We start from the raw sequence: 19,596 nt of genomic DNA, 5'->3' as shown, positions 1-19,596 counted from the left end.
GTTTGCTGGGCTTGCCTCAGGGAGTGGCTGTTGATCCTGCCTTGGCCTCGCAGTCGGTGCTGAGGTTTTCCATCACCTCTGACATCCAGCACTGCCATCCTTCATCCCTGCTGCCCCAGATCAGGAGTGTTTGTGTCAGGAAAGCCAAGGCAGAGACCTTTGCATTTTCACCCTCACACTGGGATCCCTGCAGGGATCCTTCCAGAGCCTGGGATTACTTTGGACATCCCAGGAAAGCTCTGCTGTTACCCCTGCTGGTGCCCTTTCCCATTCCCCACCTCCTACTGCTCGCCTGGAGTCGGGAGCAGCAGAGGACACCATGGTGCCATCACTCCCATGCCATCACTCCCTGTTACTTCCACTGCTGGAATGCTTCCACAGCTGGATGCACAGCTGGATGCTGTGGCCCCTGGATGTTCCAGTGCTGTTCAGACCACTTGATGTCATTCCTTGTGCTGTTTGAGGAAATATCCTGTGGAATGGAAAGTCAGTTGAGGAACCTGTGTATCAGCAAAACAGCTCCTAAAGGAGGAAGAGACAAGACCAGGTTGAACAGGGCTTGGAGCAACCTGGGATAACAGAAGGTGTCCCTGCCCATGGCAGGAGGTGGAATGGGATGAACTCCAAGGTCCCTTCCAACCAAAACCACTCTGGGATTTTCTTCCATGATTCACTAAAAGCAAATCTGTTCCCTGGGCTCTAATTCCTGGCTGAGTGTGTGTTTGATTTAGTGTGGCTCACTACAGAAATGGGATAAACTCACTGCCTTTCCCAGGGGAAGGGGAGAAAACCCTCATTTCATTATGTTCACCATTAGAATTTGGGTCCAATACCAGGATTTAGATTTTTCTCAAGGGATTTAAAGACAACATGACACTTGGGACCATGGGTTAGTGGCGGCCTTGGCAGTGCTGGGTTGACAGTTGGACTTGACCATTTTAGAGGACTTTCCAAGCTGAATGATTCCACGATTCCAAGTGTGTATCCCTATGGGAACAGCTGCCATTTCCCTTCCACTTGGCTGCCACAGCCATAGGTGCATATGAACACAAACATTGCTCTCCAGCTCTGCACGAGGAGGGCTTGGAATGCCAGGCCTGGACATGAGACTTCCAGGCACTACCAGGGCTGTCACCTGGAAAAGTGGAGAGAAGGATGGGAAAGAAATAAATGCAAACCTTTCATTACTATTGAAAGACAAAAGATATCAAAGAAGACAAAAAACGTCATCTTCTCCCATGTGCTTTTAGAGAAAATCATACATATTCCAACCCACAGAGAGTAAACTCAGTCTAAATAAGATTCTTAATTTGTATCTTAAAAGAATTGTTTTGCAGTCTTTAGCAAACAGTTTTTCTCTACTTCATAATGGTTTTACACCTATTACTGTTCATTTCAGCTGTATCTTTGTTGTGCAGTGCTTAGAAATTCCTGTGTGAGTTCCAGCTGCCCGAGCTCCCCTTTCCTCCTCCCGAATCCTTCCCAGAGGCTGTGGAAGTGGCCCCTGCTGACGCTGTTGTTATGTGTAGTAAACATAATTCGCACCATTTTTTGTATAAAATGTGTAATATTGGATACATGTTAGATTATGATCATTTGTATTAGCCCCCCAACCCTTGAAGGCGAGACTGGGTGTATATTGTAAACTGATTTACAAGTAAGAGAGTGTGGCTTGGCTAGGAGTTGGGCTCCAGGGACACCAGGAGATGGGCCATGTCTGGAGAGATACGGGGACACCAGGCGCTGATCATCGCGTGAACGACCTGGGATGGATATCATGGAAATCCTCGGGCAGATACATGTGAATGCAGCGTTCCAGTAAACTTCATCAAGGGATTCAGCAACTCCGGACACTGAATTGTTCTTCTTCATTGCCAAAAAAAGAAAATCTTATTAACCTATGGACTCTGAATGGAAGAAAAGACTGACTGCCGAAATCTTGGCCTCAGGTGGAATTTTCCCTATAAAAACCGCTTGTGCCAGGATGGAGGTGTGTGGGCATAGAGGAAAACCTCTGCTGAGGCTGACCTCTTTGTTGCACACCCAGGGCCGACTCCGGGCTCGGCTCTGTTCTTTCCTTGTGACTGGCCAGATAGAATTTGATTGCAAAATAAATATTTTATTTTTTCATTTTAATTTGGCTGGACAAATTTGCATTTATAACACTGTGGTTTTGCCTTGCAGCTGACGGCCGTGGATGCTGACGAGGGAGCCAACGGGCAGATTGTGTACGAAATCCTGGCTGGGGACCAGGGAGACTTCACCATCAACAAGCACACGGGGCTGATCACCATCGCTCCAGGAGTGCTGCTGGCAGTGGGGCGCTCCTACGCCCTCACCGTCAGAGCATCGGACAGTGCCCCCCCTGCGCAGAGAAGGTAATTAGTGCCTCCCCTAACGAGTGATTCATTACTCCAGCAGCTCAGCAGTGACACCCGGGCCACACCTCACACCCCCATATTTCTAGTCCACACCTCTGTTCTGGAAAAATAGAATTCTTGCTCTTCATGGTCCTTAATGGTATTTCCCTTGCGGCACTGCATTTTCATGATTTTGTCTGCTTGCTGTGGGCTGTTACTTAAAAGTTCCCAGTTGTGCTGTCGCTGTGCATGTCCGTGCATTCATTGAGGTAAAGGGGTGGAAGGAACACAGCAAGTGAGAAGGGAGATTCTTTTTGTTCGGAAAATGCAAAAAGGATCCCAAAGAATGGGGTTGCTGAGCTGGAGAACCTCTCTAGGTATAGAATGTGCAGTGTCCCTGCTAAGACTGAAATTCTTAAGGGCAGAATTAGCTCTGTTGTACCCCAGATGAAAAAGAAGAGCAGACTGCAAATTTAGGATATAAGCAGGGAGGGGAACATCATCATCATCTTTAAGGTCCTTTTTTACCCAAACTATTTTGTTATCTATATGTTCAGAAACTAGCAAAGGTATCAAGCCCTGCTTATCTGTGTCTGTGGAGTTTGCATTCTAAATGTGCCAAAATGTCATTTCATGAAGGTGTGCAGGGAACAAAAAAAAATGTCTCTTGTGTTCTGGGCTTGATATTGATAATGTGGCAACCTCTTTGTCCAAAGGGAGGGAACAGGAGGTTCCAGTATTTAAACCTCCCACAATAGTAAAGCGGAAACCTCTTCTTCAAATGGGAAATGTAAGAAGGAAATAAAATACAAGACCAGGATTTCAGTAACTGGATTTTCCTCAGGACCTGTTGCTGCTATCATGCCTCCAAGAAAGCAGCTCATGCTGTTGTGCACATATTTTATAATTAGTGTCCATTCAACTTGCTAAGTTGTTCATGAAATTAACATCTGGTAGCAGTCCCTTGGCTGAATTTCACTCTCTTTTTCCTCCTGCTTGCTTTTTTGATAAACCTTTTTGAGCTGGTAGCAGGCTGCTGGTAGTGCTGAGGAGAAGACTGAGGACAATTATGCATTTATTTTGTGTAGTGCTTCAGAGAGAAGGCCAAAAATCAGTATTTCCTCTTCAGAGAGTCTGAGATCCCCATGGTGTGGCTCCACACTACAGCTCTGATTGCCATCAGCTCCTTTTGTGCTGGAGAAATCTTTGTGTTGCCTAAACATATGTATTTCTGAGGATGGATGTTGGGAGCCTGTGCTTCCTTCTCTAAAAATGCCTTCAAGGCAAATAAGAAGTGGGAAGCTTTGCCAGTATAGCCAGTCACCTGGAAAGTGGCTGGATTTCAGTCTCTCCCCTTCCTTATGCACAAAGCAAAACCCAGCACTGAACCTGGCTCAGGTATTGTAGCTCTGCAGCCTTAGTGAACACAAATTTAAATCAGAATTTGGAATTCTGTGTAGGTTTGTTGTGTTTTTTTTGCATGGAATGACATTTTAAAATGTTGGTGGGTAGCTGTGTCCTAACTGAGATTTGGGGGTTGAGTGTTATTAATTATAATTATTCATGTAAGTTATTGAGATATCATGGAGATGTTAAGGTTGATCAAGATCATCAAGTTCAACCTTGTCAAGTAAACCACAGCAAGTGGCAGATCCAGTTGTTTCTTGAAACCTTCCAGGGCTAGAGATTTCACCCTTTCCTTGCACAGTCCACTCCTATATTGAGGCACAATGATTTCTATTTTTAGAAAAAAAAAATAAAAATGACAGCATTTGTAAAATCAAACAATTTCAGGCCAGACTTTAAGCTTTTCACAATCCCTCAGATTCCTGGACATGGGGTTCATATCATTGGTGATACAGGGTTCTGCTGGATCAAGTCAAGATAGGTTGGTAGACATGGATGGAAATCCATTCATCCTCAATTTTATAATTGTCCAGAGCAGCTGTGGCTGCCCCTGCACCCCTGGATGTACCCAAGGCCAGGTTGGACTTTGGGGCTTGGAGCAGCCTGGGACAGTGGGAGCTGTCCCTGCCCATAGCATGGGTGGCACTGGATGAGTTTAAGGTCCTTTCCAACCCAAACCATGATTCCACGTGGAGGTAATTTAAGCAGAGATGGGGATGCAGTTGACTTTCAGTCAGCTGGTGGGGCACAAAAGCTGTTTTTCCATGCTGGAGTGATTTTGGGAGCTCTCCACAGTTCCCAAATGCTGTACAGGTCTCTGTGTATTCACCTGCAAACACCAGCTGCAGTGCTTGGCTCAGCTCCATCTCCTTCCCCTTCCCATGCCAAAGGAGGATTTGCCAGCTCCTTAACTGGGCTATAACCTACACAAAAGATGTGGGAAAACTGCAAGGTGTTAATAAAAAAAATGGATTGGAATTTCAAAAAAAAAAAGCCATTTAATGTTAGAGTGCTTTTATTTTGTGGACTATTAGTACTTTACTCCTGTGATTTTGCCTCAAATATTTGAAGACAATTTTTTTCCTATTCCCAGAGTCCTAGAATGGTTTGGGCTGGGAGAGACCTTAAAGCCCATCCAGTGCCAGGGCAGGGACACCTTCCACTGTCCCTGTTCCAAGCCCTGTCCAGCCTGGCCTTGGGCACTGCCAGGGATCCAGGGGCAGCCACAGCTGCTCTGGGCACCCTATGCCAGGGCCTGCCCACCCTGCCAGGGAACAATTCCTTCCCAATATCCCATCCATCCCTGCCCTCTGGCACTGGGAAACCATTCCCTGTGTCCTGGCACTGAATCCTGTCACTGTGTGTGGATGTGCCCTGAGGGGAAGAGTCCCTTCCCTGGGGGTGCAATTTGTCTTTCTGGACAGCAGTTTTTTATCCTAGAGCATGGCCAGGAGGTGTGTGAGTCTCCAACACGTTCCTCTCAGCCCTGGCATTGCTCTGCCCAGCTATGTCCGTGACCCAGACCTCCAAAACCTGCTGGGAAAGGGCAGTGGGAAACACAAAGAGCACCGTGGTGACTCTGCTCAGCCACAGCTTTGGGCAGCTAATTAAAAATTTTGATCAGTAATGCATTGTTTTCATCTTAAATGAGTGCTCTCAGTTAATACAGAGGCTGTTTAAACAATAAATTTCTGGTAATTTTGGGCAGGACCCTCTAAAAAAGCTCTGGAGTTTGCTAGCCCTGCAAGAAGCAGCTCTTTGGGTCCATGATTTTCTTCTCTCTCCCTCTTCCTGCCCCACCTCCAAAAAAACTGGGTCATATCCCTTTGTTTTCTTTCCTGCAGCTCTAAAACCTGAGATTCATCAACTTTGTCCAAGGATTTATGAGGGGAAAAGCTACACCTTCAGCACAGCACTTGCTCTTCTCAGGGGTTTGTTCTGGGGTGGGGGTGTTGTGCTGACATCCAGGAGGGGAAGCAGGTGGGATAACGGAGCAGAGAGGCAAGAGGAAGATCCCTTGGAGTCAGATTTTTAATCTCCCATCTCCAGGGGACTCCTGGCTCCATTTCTTAAGTTGAGGCTGTTGGATATCAAGTGGGTTTACAGGATGGTCTGTGCAGGGTCTTCAGTGTCAGTGTCCCAAAGAACCTTCAATATTCCACATGGAATGCTGTTTGCAGTCTCTTTGGGACAGGGATTCAGTGCAGCTGAAGGGTTTGCCAGGGGTTTGTAGCCTCCTGCACTGCCACTGTTCTGAAATGGGATTTATTGCTCTCAAGTGGGCATTACTGACCCACAGCATCACAGCAGAGTTGTGTGCTTCTCTTCTCCCAGCATTTCCCTCTCTGCCAGCATTCCCTGCTCCCTCTTTTCCAAGCCAAGGAAGCCAGCAGGGATGCTCCAGGGGTGGCTGTTGTGTGTGGCAGGAGCAGTTCCCAGCCTGGAGTTTGAGCTGCTCCCGCAGAGGACACAGCGCATCGGGAGCTGTTTGTTTGTAGAGCGTGCACTGATATCTCACTGCTATGTTTTTGAAAGTACACCACTTTGGGCTGCTTTGGGGGAAGTTACTGAGCTTTTCTTCCTGATCATGTAGCAGCCTGCTTTCCTTTTGATCCAGAAGGAAAAATACGCCCTGAAACTTTTAGAGGAGCAAAGGGAGTCTGTTAGAGCTCGAGAACACACAGAGTGTAAAGCAGCCATTGTGGGTTGCCTCGTGGATTGGATGTATTGATTCTGACTGGTTTTGCCTGGTTTTTTCTCCCCTTGCACTGCAGGAGCTCCATCACCACTGTTTACATCGAGGTGCTGCCTCCCAACAACCAGAGCCCTCCGCGCTTCCCACAGCTGATGTACAGCCTGGAAGTCAGCGAGGCCATGCGGATCGGTGCCGTTCTCTTAAACCTGCAGGTACCCAGGCTTTCCTGGCACGCCCTCAGGGTGCTGAAACCTCCTCCACCTTCCTGCCCTCTGTGTCCATGCCATGCACAAGCCAGTCCTGTCATCCAGGGGGAAAAAAGGGACAGTTCAAAGGGATTTGAAAATTGTTTCATTTTGATCAGCAGCCCTTTTTACATGGACTGTAGAGAAAAAAAGGGCTCACTTGGCTGTTTCTGTTATTCTTTTTTGATTTAAATATTCTAAAAGATGCTGTAGGCTGCAAATGGCACTGCCCAGAGAAACTGTGGCTGCCCCTGAATCCCTGAGAGAGCCCAAGGCCAGGCTGGATGGGGCTTGGAGCAGCCTGGGACAGTGGAAGGTGTCCCTGCCCATGGCAGGGGGTGGAATGAGTTGATCTTCAAAGTCCCTTCCATTCTGGGATTCTGTGATAATTATATTAGAAAAAAATTCTACGAGTGGCTGGGAACTTGAAAGGACTGTGATTTATTGTGTTAGAATCTCTCTGTGTATTGGCCAGCAGATCAGAGGAGCTTCAGCACCTCATTCATGGGGAATTTCAGCAAGATTTCTGGCAATTTGCCTTCCCTACCCTGTCGTTTTTGGAAAATGTCTGAAAGTATTTCTACCCCTTGGTGTGTGTAACAACAGGTTGAGAGGGAGCAGAGATCCCAGTGTTGCCAGGGCCAGGATTAGTGGGACCTTGTGCCATGGGGTTGGGGATCATGCAACAGCTTCTGGCCAGGTCCAGGAGCAGGAACATCCCTCATCCTCATGCAGCAGGACCAGACTTCCTCTAGTTGCACCAATAGTTTAAAAATCAGTTTTCTCCTCACTTATTTACTGTTCCTTATCTACTGCATTGCATTCTGCCCAAAAAACAACTGCCCAAAATAGAGAGATAAATGGGAACTCCTTATTGAGGTGCTTTTTTGAGGGATCAGAAACTTACTTAATGCTGTGTTTAGCAGTAGTGAAATAAAGGAGCTCTGATTAACTCACTGCAGCAGGTGGATGGGAAAGCTCCTGCTAAAATGGATTCCTGCTGAAAGACTGGGATTATTCTGGCTGGTTAAGCTCAGAGAGTTACCTGTGCTGAGGGAGGATGACTAAATTAAGCTCAGTGCTGCCAATTAACTCCTGGCACATCTGTGGTGCCTGCAGGGAGTGAGGAGCGGAAGGGACAGGTTGTTCAGGAGCCTTCTTCCCCCTGGTGAGAGACACTTGGGCTTGGAAGCCCCAAAGAGTAGCAGGAGCCAGGAACATGCTGAGAAACAGAAACATTTGTGTTTTCTTGACAGGTGCTGGAATCTGTGGCTGAGGGCCTGAGGGATCTTTGGAGGCAGAAAAAACCTCTTGGCAGGTTTTAGAATTGAAGGATTTGATGGCATCTAAATGTGGTTGGAAAGTGAAGCTCCAATGGAACAATCTGCTTTAATGTTTCACTAAACCCCAAGCAGCCCATTCTGGGCTGGCCCTGCTGAGGGACCCCAGGGCTGTGCCCAGTTCTGGGCCCTGGAGGGGCTGGAGCGTGGCCAGGGAAGGGAAGGGAGCTGGGGAAGGGGCTGGAGCCCCAGGAGCGGCTGAGGGAGCTGGGAAGGGGCTCAGCCTGGAGAAAAGGAGGCTCAGGGGGGACCTTGTGGCTCTGCACAGCTCCTGCCAGGAGGGGACAGCCAGGGCGGGTCGGGCTCTGCTGCCAGGGAACAGGGACAGGACAAGGGGAAACGGCCTCAAGCTGTGCCAGGGGAGGCTCAGCTTGGACAGCAGCAGGAATTTCTCCATGGAAAGGGTGTTCAGGCCTTGGCAGGGGCTGCCCAGGGAGCTTTGGGGTGCCCATCCCTGGAGGTGTCCCAGGAAGGGCTGGAGGTGGCACTCAGTGCTCTGGGCTGGGGACAAGGTGGGCACTGGGCACAGCTGGGACTCCATGGGCTGGCAGGGATTTGCCAGCCTCAATGATCCTGCATTTTATGAAAAATACTTGATTATTAAATCCCAAATATGCTTGGCTTAACTTTGGTGGTTAGTGCAGGTCTGTATCTCTTGTCTGGTAATCCTCAACCTGAAATGTGGAAAATGGAGAAGAACTTTTTACAAGCGTCTGGAGTGCCAGGACACAGGGAATGGCTTCCCAGTGTCAGAGGGCAGGGCTGGATGGGATATTGGGAATTAGGAATTGTTCCCTGGCAGGGTGGGCAGGCCCTGGCACAGCTGGGGCTGCCCCTGGATCCCTGGCAGTGCCCAAGGCCAGGCTGGACAGGGCTTGGAGCAGCCTGGGACGGTGGGAGGTGCTCATGGCAGGGGTGGCACTGGATGGGCTTGAAGGATCTCTCCCAACCTAATTCCAAGTCCAGCTCCCTCCTCCTGCATTAAAACCTCCATCTATATTAAAGAACATTTGTGTGCTGCATATTTCTCTTTTCATCTTCCTTTATTCCCTCCTGTGTAAAATCCACCAGGACATTTTAAGCATTCATAAATGGAGTATTTAAGCTTCTGAAACCCTGTGCTGCCTTTTTCCAGGCAACACAAAGTTCCTAAATAGGCACCTTTGTTTGGGTTTTATTGCCTGTGTTCCATCGATGACATGGAATATCACCAGGCTTCAAATACCTCACAAGTGTTTTCATGTGTACATTTTCACACTGATGTTTCTTTTCGTGACTATTATCAATCTAATCAGTTTTTGGGGTGGTGCAGATTTAGAAATTATGTTTTATGGCCGTCTCTTAGTAAAAATTTGGTAGTTCTGCATACAGCAGGAGGATTACAAAATCCTGGAGAGAGCCTGCAAATCTTTTCAAGTTTTCCCAAATTATCAAATCTGAAAATCTGCAAAACATTAGGGTCAGTAACAGTGGAAATGTAGCTGCTTTAAATTTGCCCTTTAGACTCTGGAAAAATAAAATTCACTTTTTTCTTGTCCATTAAAATTTCTTATGCTGGTGATGGAGGGCTTTATTTCTTTCTTATCCCCTTATTTATTTTCTAACTCACCCGGCTGGTCTTGACTAGTGTTTTAATTAACAACATTTGAGATTAATGCAATATTAAATGATCTCCACTGCATTAATTTGTAAATAAACCTCAGAGTTTATTGCATGCCTGGGAGGCGTTTATGGCTTCATGTTCTGCCAGCCATTATTAATTAAAATATGCAAATGCTGTCATTTTTCTGGGAGCCTGCAGAACAAATAGGGCTGTTAGTAGGGTCCAGTTATGTGCTGAACAAGGAGCTAACATGGAATTGTTGTGTGCAATTTATGAAATCACTCTATGCCATTGATCTGGAAAAAATCAGGAATAAATTCTCTTCTCCCTTGCCTTCAGTGGTTTTCTTCTTTACACAAGAACTTTGCGTTCTTTGCTTTTAAAGAAAGCAGGAGTTTGTAAAACAATGATTAAAAGCAGGAGTTTTTAAAAGCAGCTTTCCCCCTTTTTTTAGAAAAGAATTTCTGTGGGGACAACGAGAAAATAAAATCAACAACAGCCAGTCTTTGATTTTGTAGCTTCCTGAGAGCCCCCTGACTTGCTATGAGAGAATACAGACCATAATGATACCCCTGAGACAGCTTAATGTGAAGGGAGGCCAGGATGCCCTGCAGGGAAGGTAAAAGGAGGACAAAGGGCTATAGACATGAGCTCCCTTTATTGAGGCACAGTTTCTGCCCTGTTCAGGAGACTTGTCCTGTTGGAAAATCAGATTAAATTGCTTCAGCATCCTTTTGTGCTGGAGAAATTCAGTTCTGTGTCATCCATCTGCATATCGGCATTGCAGGGAACTTGAAATTATTTGGATATTTTGGGGTTCTGGGAATTGTACTCCACCTGCCTGCCTGGTGCTTGATTTCTTGGCTCATTCCTCCATGAAGTATAGACCTTGGGTTTGCCCTCCAGCATTTTTGTTCTCTGGGAGTGCCCCAAAAAAAAAAATCTCTGATGGCTTTGAGATTGCTCCAGCCCTTCTAGACACCAGGATGGACTTCACCAGGCTTGAATTCCAGCAGCTGATTCAAAGATGCTCTGTTTATGAACATCTTCTCTGCCTGACTCTTGCCCAGCTCTCAGCTGAAGTTTTGCCCCAGTTAATTTAGGTTGGAGCAGTAATGGGGGCAGTTTTACCTCTCTGACCTTCTCAACATTATCCCTTCTGCTTTTCAAGCCACTCCTCTGGTTCCTTCTGTAACTTAAACATTTGTTATCCTTTGTGTTCTCTCCTGTTTCTATTCCAGTTTTGCCTTGAGTTCTGACTCAGTTTTTCTTGCTCTTTCTTTGTGCTGATCCTTTCCAGCAGTCTTAGCCACTGTTTTTTATTTGACTAAACCAAGTTGTTTCCTTACTGCATTCTCTGCTCTGTATGCACATTTAAATGGTTTGTGCTTCTGCTCTTAATTTTGGGGGACATTTGAGTTGGGTTTTTTGTTATTTTTCTTGAATTTTTATCTCAGAAATTGCTTTTTAGGTGGTCAGATCAAAGCTATTCAGCCTTTGATTGTGGTCCACAGAAACAATTTGACAGGAGCAAGGGAAGGGTTGTTCTCTTCTCTTCTAGACCAGAGGGAAAGGCCTCAGGTGTCACCAGGAGAGACATCAAAAGTAGTTTATTCAACTTTTGAAAAATTTTTTTTTCACCTAATAGATAGAATATCCTCATTTTGGTGCTATTAATGTCTGTTCTTAAAGGTCTTACCCTGATCTTCATCCCCCCACTCCAAGAAGCAAATTATTTTGGAGGGTGAGTGCTGCAGTTAGGACTCACTGGAGCATCAGCCAAAGATTTGGATTCTAATAAGATAACAGAAAGAGAGATCTTGATAATCAGTGGAAATTAAGAATGGAAAGAAAGGAAACTGAAAGTTCAGTCTAATCAGTGTGGAGCTGCAGAAAAATAGAAGTAAATGACTAAAGCCTGAATTTCATACTCATGCTGCTGGATGTAGCTGTAATTTGATAATTAGATAATTACAAGTAATTAATAGTAATTATTATCCTGCATTCAGGATATTGTCATTTCTGTGCAGCACAGGAATTCTGATGTGCTCCAGCTTTATCTTGAGTAGCCCATCAATAACCAGAGTTGCCTTAGAAACAGGGATTGGCGTCATCCTAAACTTTCCTAAAACTTAATTCCCCAGCTTCTGTATAGAAGGGGAGAAATCTTTGCCACTGACTGAATTTCATCCTCTTTTTTTTCCTTTCCTAAAGGCTTTCGATAGAGAGGGCGACCCCATCAAATACCTCATTCAGAATGGAGATCCTCAACAAGTTTTTAATCTCTCTCAAAGGTAAGTGGGAAACCCTTGGAAAACAGACTTGGAATTTGTCAGCCCAGAGAATGGAGGAGCTGAGAGAAAAGGGCTGTGCTCAGACACCTTCAGCTGCTCCTTCGAGGGGCTGCCAGCCATTAATGAGAGCTCTGTGAGCCAAATTCCACTCTGGGCTTTGTCACTGGCCACTGTTTATTTATTTGAAACACTTTAGGTAAGGGAAACTCACTGAGGTGGAAAGACTCCATTTAAAAGAGTGGCCAGGGATTAATTAAAACCCTTTTACCTGTCAGCTCCTGACTAATGGCAGGGACAAATTTTGCTTTAATTTCCTGACTTGTTATGGTTTAGCCTGTAGTGAAAAGCCTTCTGAGCATTTTTAAAGAACTGCATTTTCCTTAAATTGAATTCCAAATTAAATAGAGTGAGAAAGAGAGGGTTTGTTATGAAATGAAAGCACCAGATTTGTCTGTATCTGGCCCACCACCCTTTATTTTACCTATTATTCGCTATTAATTATTATTTGCAATCCAAAGTATCTTTTTCCTTGCAGGAGGAAGGGAAGTTGGTGAGCTGACTTCCCACAATAAATGATGGGACAGAAGTAACCTGAGGTTTATTAATTCCTGATGCAAAATAATTCTAATTTGGTGTGAGGGAAAGATTGTGAACCTAAATACCCAAACCTCCTGAGACAGGTTGATGTTTTAATCCACAATTATTCCCGTATCCACGTAGAGAGCATTAGGAATTGGCTTATGGCTTTTCTTGGCTTTCACTGACGGAAAGCCTAAAAGCTCCTGCAAAGAGGATCCTTGGTGTCAGGAAGGTGGTGAAGCTCACAGACCTCTCCCAGGGGCCCTGCTAACGTGTCCTGGTGTTGTTTCATTCCCAGCTCTGGCCTGCTGGCCTTGGGAAAGCCCCTGGACAGAGAGAGCACTGACCGCTACATCCTCATCGTCACGGCCTCGGACGGCAGACCCGACGGGGTGAGTGTCCTGGTGGGGCCTTGTGAAGGCTGGCCTAGAGCAGAGCCAGACAGAGTTAGAGAATAAAGCAGGGATTTATTAAAAGGATCTCCTCAATGGATCCACCTTGGGCAGCACAAGAGCCCAGCCAGGGCTGCACGCAAGATGAACCAAAATGGTCACAAAATGCACGAGCGCTCACGGGGCCTCTAACTTTGATCAGTTCTGCTCCATTGGCATATTGGAGTTCATTGTCCAATTCCAGCTTTAGCCCAGGCAGTCCCATCCTGCTTGTTTTTCTCTCCTCAGCCCACGTTGTTTGTACTCTTAGGCCTGATATTTGGATCATTTGTCCTTGGTCCCCAGCCAGAGAAGGAATTGTTTTTTCTCCCTACTCTGTGAAGAGCTCACCATCCCCTCATATGAAGCTCAGAACTGCACACTAAAGCAGCACGGAATCTGAAAAATATAAAAGCTAAAACCTGAGGCATCACTGGAAGGCTGGACAGCACTGACCACCTCCACGTGGTCTGATTGTGTGTTTTCCATGGATCTTGACCAAACCTATCTGAAATATGGGACAGTTTTCCTTTGGTTGGTGTGGGTAAAGCCTCTGTGTCACTGCCTCTTATTATGGACAGAGGGATTTTGCTGCTGCTTTGTGTTATTCTTTAACAGTCAAGGGTTTGTGTATTCACAGATGTTCATCTTCTGTTTCTTCTCTGTGCTATTCAGTACCTGCTCCTCTTCTTCCCTTCTCCCAGATGTGAAAGTTGTATTAACGATTAGTACTTTAGCCAGCCCATTTTCCACAAGTGTCTGTCCAGCTCTACAGAAAAAATCCCACTTCTCTTTAAAAAATAACAATTTTTTGTCAGGAGTTATCTCCAGGTTTTCTATGTTTGCACCAATCTATGACCCCACAACCAACCCCACCAAGTACTATTCACACTTGTGTTTAATATAACAAAATGGTGATTTTTTTCAATTTCCATATTATAAAATGGTGGACTATTTAAGGATATGTGTTTATTGATCAGGCAGAAGCAACAGAATTATTTTTCCTGAAAGTTTGCAGTTGGATTGTGCAAGGTACCTTGGAATGCGGCAGCTCTGCCATGGAATAATAGCACAGGTCGGGGAGAAATCTCTGTACATCTGACCTTGTGTATAAGGACAGATCTAAAATAATATAAATAATAATTAATAAATAACAAGAATGCATTATCTGTGCTGTTCTAGAAGGATTTGAGATTGAAACAGAGCTATCTCTGACACATTGTTATAGAACAATCATGAAAATTCTGGGTTTTGGACCTGTGCTCATTGTGACAGAAGAAAATCTAATTTATTTTTTCTATCTCATGTTCTTTTTAGCTGCTTCACCTTACGATCTTAGCCTTCCTACTCAGGATTTACTCAGAATTTCCACACACACCCAAAAATATCAAGGAAGCCTTTATATAATTTAGTAGCAACATGGACTAATTAAATCTGCTAACAGTCTCCGCCTTTTCCATGAAAAATCTGGTTACAGTTTTTGTGGGTTTGTTCTTAGTGAACTGCTCTCACAGCTGTGAGTTCAGTGGTTTTGATCTCAAACTCTCAGCTGGGAAATCTGAAGAGGTAAATTAAAGACTTGCAAGTTGGTTCATAGGGTGTGTTATGCTCCTGAAATACTCTCTGGGGTGTAAAAAAAGGGACTGAAAAGCTCATTCCTTTTCCTTTCATCTAGAGAGAGATTCATTCGCTTTGCCCCGGGATTAAGTGGCCAGCAGATTAATTCTAACATTCTGAAGGTGATAGTTGGGGTTTTGAAAGGAAATCCTGTTAATCATGGCACAGTGCTTAGCAGAAAATAGTTGTATGCGAGCTGAGATACAGTGTTTGAAGCTCAGCTCTGGAAAAACCACCCAAAATAAACCATGGAGGGCTCCTTTAGAGCTGTTCCTGGACTGTGCTTTTGGACACCTCTTGAGATTCTTGTTACTGGTTCTAACAACAAAATCCACTTTAAGAACTCCACCCTGTGCTAACCCATCTCCTCTCTTCCCTCAATCCCATTGGCAGGGGCTGCCCACAGAGGTTTGGAGTGCCCATCCCTGGAGGTGTCCAAGGAAGGGCTGGAGGTGGCACTCAGTGCTCAGGCATGAGGATCAGTCACAGAGCAGATTTAATAATCTTGGAGATCTTTTCCAGCCTTGTTGATTCCACGACTCTTATGATGTCATACCAGATTTTTTGCCCTGGAATTTTGCAGCTGCAGGTGTGTGTGTCCATTGTTCTCAGGGTGAAATGTGGGCACATTCTGTAGCTTGAGCATGTTCCCCCTTCCTGGTTTGGGGTTTTTGTCACTGTCCCTTACCTGCCTGTAGCTGCTTTCTGCGGTTCATATTTTCTATCAGTGTTGGGGCACCTTTCTTCTTAAGGTTTTCCAGCAATAGGACTCAGTTGACCAAAGCTTCTGGTGCCAGCAGCTGGAAAGGGTTAAGAATGGGCTTGCCAGGATTACAAAAAAGGCTGGATAAGCTCCTTGGCTTTCATTTTACAAACAAATGGATGAAACGAGGCAGCTCAACCAAGCCATTAAATCTCCGGGCTTTTTCCATGCCAGGAAACAGTGGGTGTGACTGATTTGCCAGGCTTCCTTGTGTCTTTCAATTCCTTGATTTGCAGCTCTTCTGGATGTACTCCTGCTGTTTGACAGGCTCCTCCTGGAGAAGGGTCAGGACTCAAAGTTCCTGGTTGGTACTCTGCCAGAGCCTTCTGAGGACACAGATCCTTGGTCCAAGTAGTGTCATTTCACGGAGTAATTTTGCTTTTTAACTAGTTTTATCAGGAAGCAACAGTGTCTTTCTAGGAAAAAAAGAAAAGTCTATCGTTACAAAACCACTGCTCCCCAAACTCATTCGCTTGCTGCTTGTCATCCAGCTCTGCTTTTTGTGAACAGTTGCATTAGTGCCTACAGGAAAACTGGTGATGTCACCAGATGCCTTGTTGCAGTTTGCCTTAAATCCTAAAGTTAATTCCCCAGACAGGTACAATGTCATTTAAATGCCATTAACATATTTTAGCTGGTAACATATCCAACCTGATCCCTTTCCATCCAACATGAAACCAACTATTAAAGTCAAACCTACTTAAAGTCAGCTTTTGGATTTCATTTCCTGTATTTGCTTGGGTGGTTTTTTTGTTTTGTTTTGGTTTTGGTTTTGGTTTTGTTTTGGTTTTTTTTTGTTTTGTTTTTTTTTTTTTTTTTAATCTGAGAGGCATTCAAAGGAAAAAGACTTCACTGGTGTGGGGTTTTTTGTTGTTATTTTTGTGGTTTTTTTTTTTCCAATGAGATATGGTGGCTTGAGCCTGCTCTATCCCTGCCTTCCTCAGCTGGACAGGGAAGAAAAATATAAGGAAAGACCCAGGAATTGAGATAAGGACAGGGAGAGATGCCTCACCAAATATTGTCATGGGCAAAACAGCATGGGGAAATCCATTGATTTTATTACCCGCAAAATCAGAGCAGGGTAATGGGAAAAAAAACAAATCTTAAGAACATCTTCCCACCACCCCTCTCTCCTTCCTGGTCTCTCCTTCCTCCCCTCCAGTGGCACAGGGAGATGGGAATTGGGGTTTATGTTGTTTGTGCTGCTGCTTCTTCCTCAGGGAGAGGATTCAGGGTCCTTCCCCTGCTCCAGCCTGGGGTCCATCCCAAAGGAGACAATTCTCCCTGAGCTGCTCCAGTGTGAGTCCATCCCATGGGCTGCAGCTCTTCATGAACCACTCCAGTGTGGATCCACTTCCATTGGGTCAGTCCTTCAGGAAAAAGCTCCAGTGTAGGTCCCTCAAAGGTCTTGGAGTGCCATCAGCAAACCTGCCCCAGCGTGAGCTTCTATCTCCATGGATCCCTTCTCCAGCATGAGCTTCTCTGTCCATGGATCCCTGCCCCAGCATGGGCTTCCCACCTCTCAGCATCACCATGCTCTGGTGTGGGCTCCTGCAGGAGCTGCAGGTGGATCTCTGCAGCCTCCATGGGCTGCAGGGGCACAGCTGCATCCCCATGGGCTTCCCCATGGAATCTCAACTCCCCTGCTCCTCTTCCTGCCCTGCCCTGGGTGTCTGCAGAGCTTCTCCTATTCCCTGGTCTCACTCCACTTTTCTCTGGCCACAATTACAACTGCACAGTATCAGTTTTCCTTCTCAAATAAATTATCTCAGAAGCATCACCACCATCTCTGCCTGGTCAGGAGCAGGTTTATCCTGGATCCCCCGGAGTTGGCACCATTGGAGCTTCCAGCAGCTCCTCAGAGAATTGACCCCTATAACCCCTCACTGCCAGAACCTTGTCACACAGGCCCAGTCCAGGAGAACTTTCCTCCTCAGTTGCAACATGGATAGTTGGCATTTGTACATTTTTGTGGCTTGGTTTTATGAACAACAGTCAGGGGCTCTCCAGTTAGGTTCCAGTTGCATGAGATCTCAGGAGCTGATGTTCCTCAGGCACTGACAATTTAAATGTGGTTATTTAATCCATACCTTTCAATCATAAAGTTGACCAAAAGCCCTCACAGAGTAGGAAAAAGGCAACATTTGTATTTGTCTTTCATATTCATCTGAGTAAATTCAGTGTCTGTAGCTTCACTCAGTGATATTGGTTCAGAAACTGAGGCCAGCACTCCAGAATTTCAATATCCACAGCATTTTCCAGCCAAACTCTGTGTGAACAAAGATTTTTAGCTGTTATGACGTGAAAGCAAAGGGGCAAAACTTCTGCTCATGAGTTTTTAAATAATAGTGTATAAAATCCTGGAATACCTCAGCTGGGAAAGGTTGCTATGCTTGGAAATTGTTGATGCTTTCAGGAAGAAATTTATCCCAGACTGCTTTGAAAGGTTTCTATCCCAACATGATGACTCTCCTGTTCTCCTAAAACCAGGGATGTTTTTCTCCATGGAGCTAAGCAAGGCTCAGGCATCCCCAGCCCTGACAGCATCTTCCTTGGCCCAGGGAGACACATTAAAATGGATTTTTCTTCCAATTCTGGGATCTCCAGGAGTTTGGAGGACAGCAGGACACCTCCCACATGAGCTTAAGGGTTCAGCAGCCCCAGCCTCACACTTGTGGGGAGCAGCATTTCCTCTGGATGACTTTCCCCATAGTTATGAATGTCACAGAATCCTAAAAAGTTGGAAAAGACCTCTGAGATCATCAAACCCAACCATCAACCAGCTCCACCACTACCATGTCCTCAAATGCCACATCCACACATGTCTGGAACACTTCCAGGGATCAGGATTCCACCACTTCCTGAGAAGCTGTTCCAGTATTTCAGAATGCTTTTGGTAAAGATATTTTCTTTAATATCTAAGCTAGACATCCCCTGGCACAACTCCAGGTCATTTTCTTTCATGCTGGAGAAGACATCTTGCTCTTTCCAGTTCCTGGATTCTTCATCTTGGACCTCCTTCCTCCACAGCTGCCACCAGGGCAGGCCAATGCTCTGTGCCTGCCCTAAAATCCACTGGAACAGTACAAGGATACAACGTGGTATTGGCTCTCCTTTTGATCCCTGATATTCTTTAGAGAAACCCCCATCATCATCATCATCATCATCATCATCATCATCATCATCATCATCATCATCATCAAGGAAGTCTTTTGAGCTCATTTTTGCATTTTCAAAGTCTGTGGTCCCACACACCTGAATTTTTGGGGGGTTTTAAGGTTTTTGGATATTTTTTCTTGCTCATTTTTCTATGGCATTTCCAAAAGACCTAAAAGAGTTTTGACAAGACTGCTGTGGCACAGAGTAATTGAGTTTTCTCTTTTAGAAGCCCCCAGGCTGATTTAACTGATTCCTGTGGTGTGGTGGCAGTCATGGTGACACCATTTGACTTTGGGGGACTGCTAATTCTATCAGAATTACTCCAGAACCATTTATGCCCTCACCCAGCACCTTGGCTTTCCATGGAATGGGCTGGCCTGGCTGCCACCTTTCCATTACTCTTCCCTGGAATGCTCCTGATTGTTTAAAATGCTCAGCTGTGCTTCCCAAATTATTGTTGTTCTAGTTATGACCTGGAGCATTAACAGGCTTGTGGGTTTTCCCTGCAAAATATGACCTGTCACCGTTAACAATCTGACACAGCGAACAATTAAGGGTGCATTAATTTAGCAGGCAGGAAAATGCTTTTATTTCCTAAGTAATGAACTTTTAGCTGTAGATGGGCAAAGTGGCATGTGAAGGAAAAACCACATCCCAAGATCAATTTGTCTTCACAAATTGGGGTGTGTTTGGATGCAATCACAAGGCAAGAATTCCTGTCTTCACCTCTCAAAGGGAGAAGTTTGAAATAAATACTTGTGGCTTTTGTCAGAAGAAAGAAAAAGCCTTCTGTGCTCTTGATTTTTGGATTGTGTGTTTCAGTTGATTTAGAGAGATGAAGCAGGAGCTCCATTGTGTTGTCTTGTCTGAAACAAAGGGAATTCCAACCTCCAAATACTAATGTCTAATCCTGAAAGTACTCATCCAGCACTGCAGAAATGGGATTTTCTGTCTGGCCAAGCAGAGCAGCTCAGTGCCTAGTTGAAAAATCCATTTGAGAATTATGAATTAGGTGTTCTTGAAAGTTGTCAGTCATGCAGGGGATATTCCCAACCTCCAGCTCCAACCTCCCTTTTTAACATGGCTGAAGGAGCACCAGGCTG

At 45.3% G+C, this 19,596-nt stretch overlaps 1 protein-coding gene across 17 annotated transcripts in view; it reads left to right on the top strand.

Moving 5' to 3' along the window:
• The window catches only part of PCDH15 (protocadherin related 15), a 617,117-nt gene that overhangs the window by 486,228 nt on the left and 111,293 nt on the right, over nt 1-19,596 (top strand). For all 17 annotated transcript variants that reach the window (XM_072930869.1, XM_072930868.1, XM_072930871.1 and 14 more), the window contains 4 exons: nt 2,185-2,378; nt 6,542-6,674; nt 11,865-11,944; nt 12,822-12,915. In XM_072930869.1, the coding sequence (XP_072786970.1) occupies nt 2,185-2,378; nt 6,542-6,674; nt 11,865-11,944; nt 12,822-12,915 (501 nt within the window). The remainder of the gene's footprint in view (nt 1-2,184; nt 2,379-6,541; nt 6,675-11,864; nt 11,945-12,821; nt 12,916-19,596) is intronic.

Source organism: Taeniopygia guttata, chromosome 6 (assembly GCF_048771995.1).
Source record: "Taeniopygia guttata chromosome 6, bTaeGut7.mat, whole genome shotgun sequence".
Classification (NCBI taxonomy): domain Eukaryota; kingdom Metazoa; phylum Chordata; class Aves; order Passeriformes; family Estrildidae; genus Taeniopygia; species Taeniopygia guttata.
The sequence above is the reverse complement of the archived record's forward strand: the minus strand, read 5'-3'. Positions and strand labels throughout refer to the sequence as shown.